We start from the raw sequence: 18,995 nt of genomic DNA on the forward strand, positions 1-18,995 counted from the left end.
GGATTACTTTTTTAAAAATAAAAATTAAACCAAATGAAATCATTTGTTATGATTTTTTTAAGCCCCAATTTTATTTTTTTGATTATAGTTATATAATTATATTTATTATTTAATATGTTTTACCTTAAATATTATGTTGTAGTTGATTTGAATCATTTTGTTTCACTTGATTTTACGGTTTTTAATTTATATATGTTATGACTTGTGATATTTTGATACCTTTTAATATTGTAAACTTAAAAAAAGTGTTACATATATATTAATATTGCTTTGAATATTATGTAAAATTAAAAAAAATATTATTTTATATAAAATCCGGTTCAACCGCGGTTGAACCCGGTTGAACCAGTGAACCAGTAGCTTCACCGATTCAATGTCCGGTCCGGTTTTAAAAACATTGGGGAGTATGTTGTCCTTGCCTAGCTTTAGCTCTCTGCTTTCTTCAAACCTATATGTGAAATAATCACACGCTAAGTCATTGACTTAGTGAGGCAAATACGAGTCACATAAAACTTTATAAAAAATTCTTATTTATTTCATAAAAACATTTAATAAGAGATTCAAATTTCTTTTCATAACAATAATAGATTCTTTTATACATTGTTCGATTCATATAACAATGTTTTCAATGGCCCAATGTATATTATTGAGAACTCTAGGTATTTGAATACATTGAGGTTGTGTAATAATGTTGTCATCGCAACTCATATAATTTGCACCGAAGTGCCACATATTTATCCCGAATGACCACATAGTTTTGTCCCTAAGGACCGCATAGTTTTGTCCCGAAATACCACATAAGATTGTCCCGAAGAACCACATAGGATAGAAACCTCAACTCTTGGCATGTCAACTATACCTCTAATTCTCATACATATACATTGGGCTTTTGACCACATAATTATTTATCATTTCATTACTCAAAGTGTGTCTTGTTCACATAGGCACTTTCACATCGAACATTTTCACATAAGCATATTCACATATCACATTTTCATAATCATGTACAGATAAAATTCAAAACATAGCTTAAGAAATATAACTTGAATAAAACATTGTAAATAAAAGAAATAAAAATGGTTTTCGATTGAAATCTCTAAGGTTGTCTTATCGCAAACCACCCTCAAATCTAATATAAAAAAATGAGTTGCATTCACCTTTGTCTCACGTAAGTTCTAGCAAGATCCTTATCAATCTTGATCGATAACTTATAACGTCGAATCGTCCAAAATTTGCCTTCGTTTAACGTCTACACAATAATACAATCGAGATGAATATCGAAATTCATATTGCTATTAACCAAACATTAATAACTTAAGCTGAAAGAAACACCTAATTGACTATTTCAGGCGCACTAGTATCGATACCCTTCCTACAGTACCGATACCCACTTCGATACCGATACCATTTTGGCATTCTGGAATTTCATACTTGATAATGGTATCGATACCTTACTATAGGTATCGATACCCCCATTTCAGTATCGATACCTTCTTCAATCAGTATCGATACCTTCTTCAATCAGTATCGATACTGATCCTCGAATTCAACTAGTTTTACCTTGAAGTATCGATATTGTTCTTCTAGTACCGATATCCTTGCCCAGAATTTAGCTATTTCATTTTGATAATTAACCAAAAACTCACTCAAATCTCCAATTTTATCTCATTTCATGCCTTTAAACTCAATTTCACTTATCAAAACCAACTTGTCTCAATTTAATACTCATAAATATCCAAAATCTCACTATAACAATTGAATCTAAAAATCATACTGTTATGATTTTCGGAAGCTCGAAACGACAACCGGAACGATTTGCAAAGAGGGGTCGGAACGGTTTTGTGTTTAGGGAGTAAGGAGATTGAAAGATAGAGAATTGGACAGCGATTTATAGTGGTTCGACTTTCTCAATCAAAGTCTACATCCACTACCTTAGCTCCTCACAAAGGATTTTCCAACAAATTCACTAATTTGTTCTTTCTTTTGAGGATAAAGAGTAACCTTACAAACTCCCTAGTTTTTCCGGGCTAAACTAGAACCTTTCCCTAGCTTTTACACGGGCTAAGCTAGAACCTTTCCCCTTTACAAAAGGATAAAAGATGTAAACAATAAAACCTCTCTAAGGTAGGTGTTTACAAGAATTAAGCTCAGAAGAACAAAATATTTACAAGAGAAAGATGAAATAAGAATGAAAAACTCTTCTCTTGTGTTTGATTACTTGGATAGTTGTTCTCTTACTTCTTCAAGTGTCCTTAGCTTGTATTTATAGCTTGGAATGTGTTTGAAGTCATATCTAGCCGTTGGGGATGTTTTGGAGCCGTTTGGGAATGATTTTCTGCAAAAATAAGCTGCCCAGAATGGGGGGAATCGGTACCCCTTCATAGGGAATCGATACCCTTCATAATATTCAAATTATGACCGTTGGGCTGATGAACAGTGAGGGAATCGGTACCCCCTTGGGGGGAATCGGTTCCCCTTTACATACTGGAATTTTGAGCCTCGGTTCCCCTTTTACATACTGTTCAAATAGTAAATTACTATTCATAAAAACATTTTGTGCTCAATTTTAAATTAAAAGAACTTTGAATTATTTTTTAAATTTTGAATAAATTCAATTAAGTCCAAATACATTTTGTAAATTCAATTCAAGTCCAAAAACCATTTTGCCTTAAATTGTTATATCGAAACATAGTTCAACAATCTCCCCCTTTTTGATATAACAAAATATTTGAAAAATTGTTTTTGGCAAAAACTCCCCTTAATAAAATGTTTAATGAAAAAGATACTTGTTGTTGGAAAACATATGAAAATGTTAAGCTCCCCTTTTTCATTAAGAAATTGAATTTTTCAAACTAAACTTCTCCCCCTTTTTATTATATCAAAAATAATTCAATCTTTGAAGTTTAAAATAACTTTGGAGAGTAAGTAGTAAATTTTACATTTAAAAATAATTTGAAAAATCAAAGCTCCCCCTCAATAAATGTATTCCAAGCAAAATTAAGCTTTTAAGATCTTGACACTTAAACAAAATATTGAATTTCTAAAAAGAATAACAAACATGTTTGTAGCACATGAAATTCAATATATCCAAGTCTAAAATACTTTATGCAATACCAATTGTTGAAATTTGATATTAATACCAATTGCTAAAATTAAGTGCATTTGCATAAAGTTTTCCAAAAATGTTATGCAATTTTAAAAATTTGATATCAATTGCTAGAGAGATATCATTTTCATTTAGCCCACATGCATAAACATTCAAATTTAGGCCAAAAATTAAAATTTCTAAAATCAAAGTATTTTGAAATTTGATATCAATTGTTAGAGAGATATCATTAGCATTTAAAACCAATTTTGACCAAAATTCATCATGATGAAATAAAAATTCTCAAAAATAAATGTTCATCATAATCATCTTTTCAACATACATGAGATTAAAACAATGATGCATAATCATTTAAAACCAAAACTCATGCATGCTTAAAATCAAATGAGCAACCAAATAACCAAAATTAAAAGCATTAAGCTTAGAGGTTACCCATTCCTTTTTCATGTGTGGCTAGAGCATCTTGAATATCATAATTTTCATCACAATTGCTTTCACACACCTACAAGAGACATTTAAGTAGATTTTGGTATCCAAATTGCTTTAGATCCTTGAACGTTAGTTACAATGCCCCTTGTTCCTTTTGGAACCCATACTTGCCTAATTTTAAAATGTTTTCCTTTCTTCAAAGGACAAGTATGTTCCATATGACCATGATAATGGCAATGTGAGCATTTTGCCATTTTTAAACAAAATAGATTGTTTTTTATAAATTAATTCTTTTTCTTTTGTTAAGCTTTCAAGCTTAACTTCTAACTCAAAATTTTTCTTTTCTAAATCATTTATTTTGATTTTTGAAAGTTCTAAATCATTTTTCAAAATTTCATTTTGATTTTCAAAATCAACTCTAGCTTTCAAAATCGATTTATTTTCAATTTTGAGTTTTGAAATTAATTTCGTATATTTGGAATTCATGGTCTTAAATCCCAAATACAACCTATTATAAGCATCTTGTAACTCATCAAAGTAAATGAATTAAATTCATTTGAGTTAGAAGATACCTCGAATTCTTCTTGAGTGGTCATGAGGCATAGGTTGACTACTTCATCTTCATCATTGGAATCATCTTCATCACTCTAAGATGCAACAAATGCCTTCTTCCCTTTTTTTAGAAGAGGACATTCATACATGACATGCCCCTTTCTTTGACAATCAAAACATACCGGGGGACTCTTCTTCTTGGTTGATTCATGTTTCACTTCCTTGGAAATCATGAATCTCTTGAGTTCCTTCAAGAGCTTGATCATCTCTTTTTTTTGTTCATCATCGTCTTCACCCACCTCATCACTTGAATCTTGATGGCTTTCATTGATGCCTACGTCCTCATTCTTCTTCTTCTTCTTCTTCTTCTTGTTTTTCTTCTCTTCCCTTTCTTCATCTTCCCTCACCATCATCTCATGAGTGAGAATGGAACCAATTAGCTCGTTGAGAGTGAGAGACTTTAGGTTTCTTGCTTCGATAATGGCCGTCTTCTTTGATTGCCACTCCTTTGGAAGAGAGTAAATCATCTTCCTCACAAGCTTCTCATTTGGGATTACTTCTCCATATCCATTGAGACCATTGACAATCATAGAGAATCTATCCGTCATAGCTTTGATGTCTTCATCGGGTTTCATCTTGAAGTTCTCGTAGCTATGGTTGAGAAGACTTTTCTTTAATTCCCTCACTTCGTCGGTTCCTTCATGAGTGACTTGGAGCTTATCCCAAATCTCTTTGGCACTGGAACAAGATGAGACTCTTCCATATTCATTTGGGCCTAAAGCACAAAATAGAATATGTATAGCCTTAGAATTAAGCTGAAAATTTTCTGCTCTTCTCTACTCCAATCGTTGTACTTGCCGGGTGGAAAGGAGTAATCGTCCATGATTGAGTACCAAGCTCCTAGATTGTATGATTGAATGAAGTACATCATCTTATTCTTCCAATGTGCATAATTTGCTCCATTGAAAAAGGGTGGCTTGTTGACTGGTTGTGAATCCATAATAGGATATTTCTCAAGATAATAAGCACCGGAGGAAAAGTCATTCTTTGTCGGTTGCGTCAGGAATTGGTAGAGCTTCTTCTAGGATCGTCTCAAGGTGGTTAAACCTTCTTAATGAGTTAGGCTCTGATGCCAATTGTTGGGATTTTCGGAAGCTCGAAACGACAACCGGAACGATTTGCAAAGAGGGGTCAGAACGGTTTTGTTTAGGTAAGGAGATTGAAAGATAGAGAAAGCTTCTTCTAGGATCGTCTCAAGGTGGTTAAACCTTCTTAATGAGTTAGGCTCTGATGCCAATTGTTGGGATTTTCGGAAGCTCGAAACGACAACCGGAACGATTTGCAAAGAGGGGTCAGAACGGTTTTGTGTTTAGGGAGTAAGGAGATTGAAAGATAGAGAATTGGACAGCGATTTATAGTGGTTCGACTTTCTCAATCAAAGTCTACATCCACTACCTTAGCTCCTCACCAAGGATTTTCCAACAAATTCACTAACCTTTCCCTAGCTTTTACACGGGCTAAGCTAGAACCTTTCCCCTTTACAAAAGGATAAAAGATGTAAACAATAAAACCTCTCTAAGGTAGGTGTTTACAAGAATTAAGCTCACAAGAACAAAATATTTACAAGAGAAAGATGAAATAAGAATGAAAAACTCTTCTCTTGTGTTTGATTACTTGGATAGTTGTTCTCTTACTTCTTCAAGTGTCCTTAGCTTGTATTTATAGCTTGGAATGTGTTTGAAGTCATATCTAGCCGTTGGGGATGTTTTGGAGCCTTTGGGAATGATTTTTCTGCAAAAATAGGCTGCCCAGAATTGGGGGGAATCGGTACCCCTTCATAGGGAATCGATACACCTTCATAATATTCAAATATTATGACCGTTGGGCTGATGAACAGTGAGGGAATCGGTACCCCCTTGGGGGGAATCGGTTCCCCTTTTACATACTGGAATCGGTTCCCCTTTTACATACTGTTCAAATAGTAAATTACTATTCATAAAAACATTTTTGTGCTCAATTTTAAATTAAAAGAACTTTGAATTATTTTTTTAAATTTTGAATAAATTCAATTAAGTCCAAATACATTTTGTAAATTCAATTCAAGTCCAAAAACCATTTTGCCTTAAATTGTTATATCGAAACATAGTTCAACACATACCATATTTTCAAACATGTTCTTAATCATTTTTAAACCTTCTAACTCCTTAATTAGACCCTTGACAAGTCAAATTTATCAATAGAAATCCAAAAACTAAACCATATCAACAATTCCCTTAAAAACCCACTTTACAAATTCATCATTAATTTACTCATCTCTCAGTTTTAATCAATCTAAAGCTTCTCTTAAGCTTATACATCACCCAAGTTTTCAAAACCAAACCAAAATTTGAAGAAACAACCAGTTAGAAATCACTTACCTTTGCAAATAAAGGTTCACGGCAAGAGAAAGAAGAAGAGAAAATGACCTAGAGTTTCTAGACTTTTTCTTTTTCCCGTGATTTTCTTACTCTAGGTGTTTAAATCTCTAAAAAGGGGGATATAAAATTTATTTTCCTTTAAAAAGACCATAATTCCCCTATAATATATCATCTTTGATAACAAGTCCTAATCAAAATTTCCAAAATTAGTCATTGAACTTTTCAATTTATTCTACTAAAACCATTCAATTTTAATTTTTTACATTTTGATCATTGACCCGATGTTTGGGGTGTTACAAATCTCCCCCTTAAGAAAATTTGTCCTCGAATTTTCACTGTACAAAGAGGTGGGGATATTTTAACCTCATATATTCTTCACTCCCATGTAGCCTCTTTTACTTTATGATTTCTCCAGAGAACTTTAACTAACGAAATCGTCTTGTTCCTTAGCTGCTTGATTTCATATGCAAAAATCTAAAAATTATTCTTCCTCATGGTCAGATCAGATTGAATTTTTATTTCATTCGGTTTGATGATGTGTACAGGATCTGATCGATATCTCTGAAGCATAGGCACATGAAAGACATTATGGATCTTTTCCATCTCTGGTGGCAATGCTAACTGGTATACCACTGGTCCAACTCTTTTCAAGATTTAATAGGGTCCAATGAACCTAGGACTGAGCTTTCCTTTATGCCCAAAACGAAGTAATTTCTTCCAAGGTGATACTTTAAGAAACACTTTGTCGCCTACTTGAAATTCAATTTCCTTTCTCTTTAAATCTGCAAATGACTTTTGTCTGTCGATGCCACTTTAAGGTTGTGTTGGATTACTTGAACCTTTTCTTGTACTTCTTTAATCAAGTTTGGACTATGAACTTCCCGATCATTTAATTCATACCAATTAAGTTGTGTTCTACATTTCCTTCCATACAATGCTTCATATGGTTCCATTTTAATACTTGGTTGATAGCTATTATTATATGCAAATTCCGCAATCGGCAGATACTTTTCCCACGATCCATGAAATTCAATTGCTCTTGCTCTTAACATATCTTCCAGTACCTGAATCATCCACTCTGATTGACCACAGTTTGAGGATGAAAAATAGTACTAAAGTTTAATCAAGTACCCAAAGCTCCATATAAAGACTTCCAAAATCTTAAAGTAAATCTTGGATCTCTATCATATATTATTGAAACTGGTACTTCATGTAGTCAAACTATCTCCTTGAGGTATAATTCAGCATACTTGTCTATCGAATAATCCGTTCAAACAAAAATAAAGTGATCTGCCTTAGTCAATATATCCACAATAACCCAAATTGAATTATTTTTGTTGGGTGACAAAGGTAATACAATTACGAAATCCATCGTAACTCTTTCCTATTTCCATTGAGGAATAGAGATCGATTGCAATAGTCCTGAAGGCACTTGATGTTCAACTTTCAATTGTTGACAAGTAAGAAACTTTGAGAAAAATTTGTAATGGCTATTTTCATGTATGGCCGCCAAAAACACCCATTCAAATCTTTGTACATCTTATTCTCTCCTGGATGCATAGTCAGTGGACTACAATGTGCTTGAGAAAGTATAACTTCTTTCAACCCATCATCATTGGAAAAAAAACTCGGTCTCTATAGTATAAACATCCATTTAACTTAACTTTAAAGTTCTTGATTTCATCTTTTTCTATTTACTCCAATCAGGTTAAACACTTATCATCATTCCTTTGCAAATCTTTTATCTGCTCCAATAATAACGATTTTAACTTTAATTCGGCCATTAGAGAACCATTATCCTTTAACACAATTTGGGCATTTAACATACGCAAAGCGGTAAAAGTCTTCCGACTAAGAGCATCAGCTACTACTTTAGCTTTCCCAGGACAATAATCTATGATCGCATCATAGTCTTTGAGTAACTCGATCCATCTTCTTTGTCTCAAATTAAGCTCATTTTGCATCAATAAATACTTCAAACTTTTTTTATCAGTGAAAATATAGCAACGCTCACCATATAAATAGTGGTGCCACATTTTCAATACAAAGACCACCGCTGTTAATTCAAGATCACGTGTCTGATAGTTCTTCTCATAGGGCTTAAGTTGTCTTAGAGCATAAGCAACTACTTTTCCATGTTGCATTAATACACATCCCAAACCATTAAGGGAAGTATCACTATAAATTGTATAATCCTTGCATGATTCTGGTTTCACTAGCACATGAGCCTTCGTAAGAACTTTCTTTAAAGTTTAAAAACTCTTTTGAATTTATCCGTCCATTCAAAAGGCACATCTCTCTTTAACAAATTGGTCAAAGGGGAGGAAATCATCGAAAAGTCCTTTACGAACCTTCGATAATATCCTTCTAAACCTAAGAAAATCAACATTTCATAAATATTTCTTGGAACTTCCTAATCCAATATAGATTTTATTTTCTAAAAATCTACCTGAATCCCTTCTTCAAAAACCACGTGTCCAAGAAATGCCATTTTAGTTAGCCAAAACTCGCACTTAGAGAACTTAGCATAAAGCTTATTGTCTCGTAATGTTTGAAGAATCACACGAAGATGGGCATCATGCTCCTCCATTGTCTTTGAATACACTAAGATGTCATCAATGAAAACGATCACGAACTGACCAAGGTATGGCTGGAAAACTCTATTCATAAGGTCCATAAACGTTATAGGTGCGTTAGTTAACCCAAATGGCATTACTATAAATCTGTAATGGTCATATCGAGTCCTAAACGCCATTTTTGAAACATCTTTTTCTTGTATCTTCAATTGATAATAACTGGAGCATAAATTGATTCTAGAAAACACCGCAACTCCCTTGAGTTGATCAAATAAATCTTCGATTCTTGGGAGAGGATACTTGTTCTTTATGGTAACCTTGTTGAGCTGTCGATAATCATAACAAAGATGCATCAAACCGTCTTTCTTCTTTACGAAAAATACTAGAGCACCCCAAGATGACACACTGGATTTGATAAATCCTTTATCCAAAAGCTCTTTTAACTGTATCTTTAACTCTTTCAGTTCCTTTGGGGCCATCCTATAGGGAGTCATTGAAATCGGTATTGTTCCCGCCATAACTTCATTTTGAAACTCAACCTCCCTATCTGGAGGTAATCCTGGTAATTCCTCAGGGAATACTTCTGGGAACTCTCGGACAGTCGGAATATCTTCAAATTTTCTTTCCTTGGCTCGAGTATAGATTACATTGGCGATATAAGCTTGACATCCTTGTAGCATTAACTTATGAGTCGACATCATCGATATCACATTAGCTAATGGATTGATTCTCTCACTGACCACACTAACTTATTATCCATCAAGACTTCTCAACATAACTCGCTTAAGTCAATAATCATATTGGCGTGGTAATGATATAGCCAATCTATTCCTAGGATAACCTCGAACTCGTCAAAGGGTAATTTCATTATATTAGCAAGAAATTTAATTCATTAAATCCTTATAGGACATCCTCTACAAATTTGTCTCACTCGAGCACTATGTCCTAATGAATTAGTCACAATCACCTCACTACGAATATGTTCTAATTGAATTCTCAAGTCTTTCACTAGCTTACCACAAACATAAGAGTAATTCGATCCGGGATCAATCAAAACTAAAACAGGTTTACCAGCTATCTGAAAAGTACTTGCAATGATTTCAGAATCATCACAATCTTCACTGGTCTTAAGGTTGTACACTCGAGCAGTAGAGCGTACTTCAAGTTGAGTGGTCGACTAGGATTGATTTCTTCCTCGGCCCCATGCTTTACCTCTTAGAGGTGCAATATCAAATTTCTCGGTTTGTGCTGGCTCTCCAGTCATCATTGGGCACTTCTGAATAAAAGTTCGATCTCGCTACACTCAAAGCATGCTCTGGAGACTCTACAACATATGCCACTACGTTATTTACCACAATGCTGACATTGGTTGGACTTTTACACTCCTGATTTTACTGAGTGAGTCTGTCAGGCTCTTCTAGGATTTGATCCTCTACCTGAGGTTGTCGCTAACTCTGATCTAGTCTGAGGTCGAAAACTCAAACCTCGACTTTTCTTCTCTTGCGATACACTTGACGAAGTACCAACTCTCTTATTTCATTGCATATTCTGCTCCATAAATATCTCATTTTGAGCTCGCTAGGGATTTGGTTCGATTTACTACCTCTTGGAATGAAGAGAGATTCAATGTTAATAGTAGCTCTTTTAATATGGGGCATAAACCCTTAACATACTGATCACATGAATCTTTTTTTGTAAGGATCAACTCCGCTACAAATCTGCTCAGCTTGTTAAACTCGCACTCGTACTCATACACAATGTGATTTCTTTACTTCAAACTCATAAATTCTTGTTTTATCTAAAGGGTGAACTGGTCTCCAATGTATTTATTCTTAAACTCTACTAGAAAGAAAAACCATGTCACATGGTCCCTTATAGCTCGCATCGTCACATTCGTCCACCAATTTTTTACTTGACCCTGAAGTAATAAAACTACCCTATCCAACTTCTTCATTTCATAATAATGGAGACTCTCTAGCATGATTTTAATGTCGTTTAACAACATATCAGCAGTAACTGGACCTTCCTCAGCTTCTCATTTAAATTCAGGTGCTCCCCAGGCTTCAAAGCTCCTTAGCCACATTCATCTTAGGAGCTGAGGGAGCAGATGGTTGGAAATACATCAGAGTTGCATCCAACGTATAGAACAATGTCCCTTGATCTTGTATAGGCACTCTCTGATGTGTCTGCTCCTCACCCTGCCTACCTGAGGCAGGTGAATTACTACTTCCCTTATTCCTATCTCTCGCTTCACTTTGGGAGCCCTCAAAGTCTGACATCTATTAAGATTAAATCATTATTTATTAGTAAGGACAACATACTAAATACTTATCAGATCAGGAAGACTTGACTTTTAGTTGGCATGTACACTATTTAAAATAAAAACAACTTCATTTCAAACTTAAAATCAATTAAACCATAGCTCTGATACAATTAAATGTAACACCCCTAACCCGTACCCAACCTTGATACGAATCTGAGGTGTTACATTGACTTTTCAAATCATTGACTCTTAAAAAGTATAGGAAAATTTAAACTTTTATTTGTATTAAGATGATGAAACCCTTGAATTAAAGTAAATAATGAAAATGCACATTCATCTTTAAATAAAATATTTAATAATTTACATAAATACAAAAATTGTTTAATTACAAAGTTGATCAAAGCATTATAATTTAAACATATGATACATGCCAACAATTTACAAAATAACAAGAATATGTGATTTAAATTGGTCTGATCTGATCTTTTGAGGGAGTATGTTGTCCTTGCCTAGCTTTAGCTCTCTGCTTTCTTCAAACATACGTGTGAAACAATCACACGTTAAGTCGTTGACTTAATGAGGCAAATATAAGCCACAAAAAACTTTATAAACCAAAATTCTTATTTATGTCATAAAAAAAATTAATAAGGAATTCAAATTTCTTTTCATAACAATAAGAATAGATTCTTTTATACATTGTTCGGTTCATATAACTATGTTTTCAATGGCCCAATGTATATTATTGAGAACTCTAGGTATGTGAGTACATTGTGGTTGTGCACTAATGTTGTCACCACAAGTCACATAATTTGCACCGAAGTGCCATATATTTGTCTCGAATGACCACATAGTTTTGTCCCGAATGACCACATAGGATTGTCCAGAAGGACCACATAGAACCCTCGACTCTTGGCATGCCAACTATACCTCTAATTCTCATATATACCTTGGGCTTTTAACCACGTAATTACTTATAATTTCATTACTCAAAGTGTGTCTTGTTCACAAAGGCACTTTCACAGCGAACATTTTCACATAAACATATTCATATATCGCATTTTCATAATCATGTATAGATAAAATTCAAAACATAACTTAAGAAATATAACTTGAATAAAGTATTGTAAATAAAATAAATAAAAATGGTTTTCGATCGAAAACTCTGAGGCTGGATTATCGTAAGCCGCCCTCAAATCTAATATAAAACAAATGAGTTGCACTCACATTTGCCTCATGTAAGTTCTAGGATAATCCTTATCAATCTTGATCGATAATTTATAACGTCGAATCGTCCAGAATTTGCCTTCGTTTAATGTCTACACAATAGTTCAATCGAGATGAATATCAAATTCATATTGCTATTAACCAAACATTAATAACTTAAGCTGAAAGGAACACCTAATTCACCATTTCAGGCGCACTAGTATCAATACCCTTCATACAGTACTGATATTTCCCTTCTATGGTATTGATACCCACTTCAGTACTGATACCATTTTGGCATTCTGGAATTTTATACTTGATAATGGTATCGATACCTTACTATTGGTATCGATACCCCTATTTCAGTATCGATACCTTCTTCAATCAGTATCGATGTTGATCCTCAAATTCAATTAGTTTTGCCTTGAAGTATCGATATTGTTCTTCTAGTACAGATACCATTGCCCAGAATTTACCTATTTCATTTTGAAAATTAACCAAAAACACACCCAAATCTCCACTTTTATCTTATTTCATGCCTTTAAACTCAGCTTTCACTTATCAATACCAACTTGTCTCAATTTAATACTCCTAAATATCCAAAATTATAACATGTTCTTAATCATTTCTAATCATTCTAACTCCTTAATTAGACCCTTGACAAGTCAAAATTATCAATAGAAATCCAAAAACTAAACCATATCAACAATTCCCTTAAAAACTCACTTTACAAATTCATCATTAATTTACACATCTCTCAGTTTTAATCAACCTAAAGCTTCATTTAAGCTTATACATCACCCAAGTTTTCAAAAGTAAACCAAAATTTGAAGAAACAACCAGCTGGAAATCACTTACCTTTGCAAATGAAGGTTCACTGCAAGAGAAAGAAGAAGAGAAAATGACCCAGAGTTTTCAGACTTTTCTTTTTTCCCGTGATTTTCTTACTCCACGTGTTTATATCTCTAAAAAGGGGAATATAAAATTTCCTTTCCTTTAAAAAGACCATAATGCCCCTCTAATATATCATCTTTGATAACAAGTCCTAATCAAAATTTTTAAAATTAGTTATTGAACTTTTGAATTTATTCTACTAAAACCATTAAATTTTAATTTCTTACATTTTGGTCACTGACCCGATGTTTGGGTGTTACAGTATAAAACGCCAATTCATCGATGAACGTTCACGTTTCATATAGATTTGGTCATCGGAGAGATGTGAGGTCTAGTGGAGCTTCGTCGATGGCAAAGGGTGGTGGCCGATGTAGGTTTAAGGGTCAAAATGAAGGTTTTCAATGTTTTTTAGTTTTTTTCAAAAACTTTTATCTATTTTTAAATATATAATTTTAATTTTTTAATTTTAAATTTTCAAAATTTTCAGATTATAACACGTGTCACTTAACGGGAGAAATTAACACTGTTGACGGTCTGAACATCTAAAGTGATAACGCTTGCAATGTTAGATACCAGAATAAGTCAAAAATTACTTTAGACACCAATTGGAAAAAACAATATAGTTTGAGTACTTATTTTGATGTTAAGCTTTAATTTTTTTATTTGAACTTTAATTATTTTTATTAATTATAAAATTAATATATATAATTAAATATCTAACAATTAAATAAATCTAAATTAACTTTAATCTATAATTAACTCATTAATTAATTAATAATTATGATAAAATTATTTTTCTATATTAAACATTTTTTTATATAATTTAATTATAATTTCATTAAATAATAATAACTTTATCATCTCATAATTATGCTAAACTTCATTTAATTTATTAATTTATTAATTTTTAATTTAATAATAATTTAATAATTTTGATATCTATTTTAGATTCCATTAATTAATGAACTATAATATTAAATTAATATTTAAGTAAACTAAATAATAATGTATTAGTTCAATATTTCATTTTAGATTCTATTACCTAATGATTCAAAATTATTAAATTGGTTTTCAATTATTTTAAATCGAATTATGAAATATTAATTTCATATTTTACTTTAGAACTACTAAAATAATTTTTTTAAAACTATTAAATTAATTTATAAATTATTTTAATTTCTTTGTATATTAGAAAATAAAATTATTTAAATTTAATATAAAATAACATATTTTTGCACTACACAAATGATTTATTTTTACAATACAAAGATATCTATTTTTATTTATAATAAAATATTATCGATGATATAATAATATAATATATTTATAAATATATTTAAAATAATATTTATTCAAACACAAATAGTATATTATTATTACTTTTAAATTTAACAAAAATATTATATTTATAATTGAACATTAATCATCTAATTTAAAATTTAATTTATAATAAATTTATAATTAACTTTTTTATCTTTTTAACTAAATAGATTGTACCACAAATTTTTAGTCCGGTGCAATAAAAAAATTTCACATATATATCTTATAAGTTTAGTTTGAGTTAAACTATAATCCCTAAATGATAATTGAATTTAAATGAAATTGGACACAAATAATATGATTTAAAAAAAGAAACGTCTTTTTTTTTTTGTAAAAAGTATCAATAATTCTATATATACTTGATTTAACCCATACCTAACTTAACTTGAATTGACCCGAAGATCTAAAATTGACTTAAACCAAAAATAATTGATCAAATATTTACCTAATCCGATATTAACCCGAACCGAAAATCATCCGATTTGTTATTGACCCGATCCAATAACCGAACCGCCTCAACTCACTATAGACCCAAATAATACCGAAGCTTGAAATAACCCGATCTGACTCAAACCTAGCCCGACTTATTATAGATTCGAATAAAATTAAAACCAAAATAATCTGATCTAATCCGGATTAAGTCTAAACCTAAAATAATATGAATCAAAATAATCCGAACTAATAATGATTCGAATGACCGTTTAACTCCTAGTTTTCCGTACGGACAGACCATTCTTGAAGAGAGAGCTGGGTTTTTACCCTCGTACTAACTGGTGTTGTCTTCAAGACTCAATGACCCTCAACTTGCTTTCTTAATATTTAATTTTTTGTTGGATGGGGTAACTTTGATTGGAATCCGATACGACGGGAGCTTATCTACATATTCTATCTTATGTTTCAACATTTTATTTTAATTAAAAAATAATTAATTTTAACAATTATCAAAGATATAAGTGTTCGTTATTTGTACTTCGAGTTGGAATCTAATATATATCTATATACAAAATAAATAAGGGACCAACAATAACTAGTTAATTTAGTAGGATAAAAAATTAAATTTTTTAAATAACATTAGGGGTTTGAATCTTGAAAATTGTGAATGGAGTAAAATAGGTTTGAAAGGTCTGCCTCGCCTCTATAATATATGATCTGGATTAGTCGATCAAAAGATTAGATACCGATAGTTATCAAATAAATAAAGGAGGGTAGTTGTAGGTTTGGTAAGTAACAACAGCGATGGAAACGTGAAAATTTGAGTTGAGTTCAATTTTTTTTATAGAATTCGTAAATTGTAAACAGGGAAGAACCATAACTAAATATTAATAGGTGTCAAAATATTGGATTATTTTAAAACAAATATAAAGATTTATTAAATATTTAAACTCAAAATTCAGCATGAACTAAACAACCTTAGTGATTAAGATATTGTTGTTATCCTTGAAGTCTCGAGTTCGAGCACTGCTCATGTGGGGGTATGAGCATTCATTGTTAAATGTTGAGTCTTTGTACATATATTACCTTGTATTCACCCTAGATTTATATTTAAAAAAAAACTCAAAAGTCACAAGATAACACTTAATTTGTGTAATATTAAGACTTACAATTACCTAAATTGTTATTTGACCCAAAAATTTTGAGAACACGTGGTTATCGTTCTTTAGTTCGATCCTACTTAATTAAATATTTAATAAAATTTTATATTTTTTAATTTAAATATTTATTTTTACATAAATAAAAATACTATTAAACTAAAATTATATCAAATATATAAATTTAACAGGAGTTTGGCTCCTTTGGGACCTCACTAGGCTCCGCCCCTGTTTGTAACAATTCGATAATTTGAGATAAAATTTTATGCCAACTCTAAATTCTCCGTTACCTATGATGAATGCTTTTGGTTTTGGAATCGAATCTATATTTTTGAAAACTATAAATTAAAGTCTGATATTCTGCAAGAAGCTCACAATAGTTCCCTTATTATGTATCGTGGAACTGCCAAGATCTTTGGGAACAATATTGGTGGTTGGGATGAAGAAAACTATCACCCATTTTGTTTCCAAACGTCTGATTTGTCCATTGTTAAAAGTTAAACACCAATTTTTTTAACAGAGAACTATAACACTATCGAAATACCTTAATGAAAGTGGAAACAAATCATAACAGAGTTCGTTTTCAATTTACCTATGATCTTAAAAACGAATGATTTTGTTTGGGTGATAGTTGATCAATTAATCAAATCTGCATATTTCATTTCGGTTCGAACCAACCTCAATCATAAAAGATTAATCAAACTATACGTCTAAGAATTTATTAGAGTTCATGGTGTCCCAGTTTCCATCAACTCTTATCAAGATTCACGATTTACATATCGGTTTTGTAAATCCTAATAAGAAGCCATAAGAACTCGAGTTAATCTGAGTATTACGTACCACTCACAAACTAATGGACAATTTCAAATCGTTATTTAAGTGGATTCTTCGTGAATTGAATGACCAAATAATTCACATACCAGTTCTCATATTCTCAAATCATATTGACGCTAGAAGATATGCTTTGAGCACGTGATATTGACTTTAATGAAATTTAAAAGAATTAATCTCTATCTCTAAATTAAATTTGCATACAACAATAAATTTCATTCTAATATAAAAACCGACTTTATTCTAAACTTTGTATCTAAAATAAAAAGTGTCTTACACCGTTACTTGAAACTCATAGGGATTTACACACGTATCACTAACAATAGACTTTAGCAACACATATCACTAAAATAGAGATTTTGTATATATACATATATTTATTTACTGATATCTTAGTCCTTTTAGGTTTTAGAATCTTAAATTAGGCTTATTGAAAGAGTATACATCTTACCGACGCAACTGCTCGAATTTAAAACTTTTAGGGAAAATAATATTTTATTAATCGGTGAGGTTACTTAATAAATTCTATAATAAATCATTTTAAATAATAAAATTTGTTTATATTAACTGTTTATATAATAATTGGATTTAAGATAAACCTTTTTGTACTTGGTTATAGTTTGTTATTATATTGCATATTAATTAGATAACTGAAAACGAATAAAACAATGGATGAGAGAAATTTTATTTATGAAACTGATCATAAAACATAATTTGAGAGATTTTGACTTTAGATATATTATATTTGGTAATATATTGAAATTTAAAATGTGTATTAATTATTTGATTCATATATGGATATTAGGACAGTTATATCCTATATAATTTAGATATTCTTTCTATGTTTTATATTAATTATCTAATTTTATAGCTTTAAATTTTCAATATTATTTTTAAAGATTTGTATCTCTAACGTAATATCATTCGTCCATACATATTTGGTTAACCCGAATAATTACCTAAAAGAAAAGATAGAAATATTAAGATGAAACCAATATAAAATTAAACACAATAGGAAAGATGTAGATACTCATTCCTTGTACACACATAAAATTACAAATACGGGTAGAAGCAAGACCATGTTTTTAATACATTAACTACCAACGACATTAGTCAATACTATATAACTTATGTTCTTATTATTAGCCAAACCAAAGCTTCCACCATAGCTATTCAAAACAGAATAAAGATTGAAACCTACACACATTAAACTTTAACCTTTATTTAGCACTGGTTATATAGAAATTTCACGCATGAGTAATAGCTTTTAAATCGGTGGTTTCAAGGGGAAGGGTTGGGAAACGTTGGCGGAGCGGGGAATATCGGGAAAGAGCCGGGAAAGCCAGGAGCTGAAGGAGGAACATTTGAAATGCCCGGAAATGGCGGCAACCTATACTCCGGGTAAGGTCCGTTGAAAGGAGGGAATGGGAAGCCACGGAACGGTCCCGGAGGCACATTTGGAAATACTGGTGGCGCTGTGGTGGTTACCGCCTGCAAAAGACGGCGAGCCTGAGCTACATCCATGGCCGAAAACGACATCGACAGTGCAATGAAAATAGCTAAAATAAGGAGACGATGAGAATTAGCCATTTTACAAGCAAAGATTGTGTAGATAAGGACATGGAATGGAAATGGTGTTTGTTTTATAGAGTTGGAAAAGTGGGGTTTAATGCAAGAAGTTGGCCTCCGGTTTTGGTGAGATTGGTTTCCATTAGTAGCCTGTAATTCTTCAACAGAAGTGGAGTTGGAACGGAGGCTAAGTACAGCTTTTAATGGCTTGAAATGTTGTTGTATTTACTGCTGTTTTCTTAAGGC

The 18,995-nt window shown here is 31.8% G+C and overlaps 1 protein-coding gene across 1 annotated transcript; it reads right to left on the bottom strand.

The window, feature by feature from the left end:
* Nucleotides 1–18,461: 18,461 nt before the first annotated feature.
* LOC120173849 (prophenin and tritrpticin precursor-like) lies at nt 18,462–18,770 on the bottom strand. Its single transcript, XM_039180905.1, has one exon. It carries the CDS (start codon nt 18,768–18,770, stop codon nt 18,462–18,464), a length of 309 nt encoding a protein of 102 aa, XP_039036836.1.
* Between the last annotated feature and the right edge of the window lie 225 nt (nt 18,771–18,995).

The sequence above is a fragment of the Hibiscus syriacus genome, unplaced genomic scaffold (genome assembly GCF_006381635.1).
Source record: "Hibiscus syriacus cultivar Baekdansim isolate YM2019G1 unplaced genomic scaffold, ASM638163v2 tig00111989_pilon, whole genome shotgun sequence".
NCBI classification, from domain to species: domain Eukaryota; kingdom Viridiplantae; phylum Streptophyta; class Magnoliopsida; order Malvales; family Malvaceae; genus Hibiscus; species Hibiscus syriacus.

Coding starts and splice junctions, on each gene's coding strand:
- LOC120173849 (XM_039180905.1), bottom strand. CDS start 18,770: ATGGCTAATTCTCATCGTCTCCTTATTTTAGCTATTTTCATTGCACTG.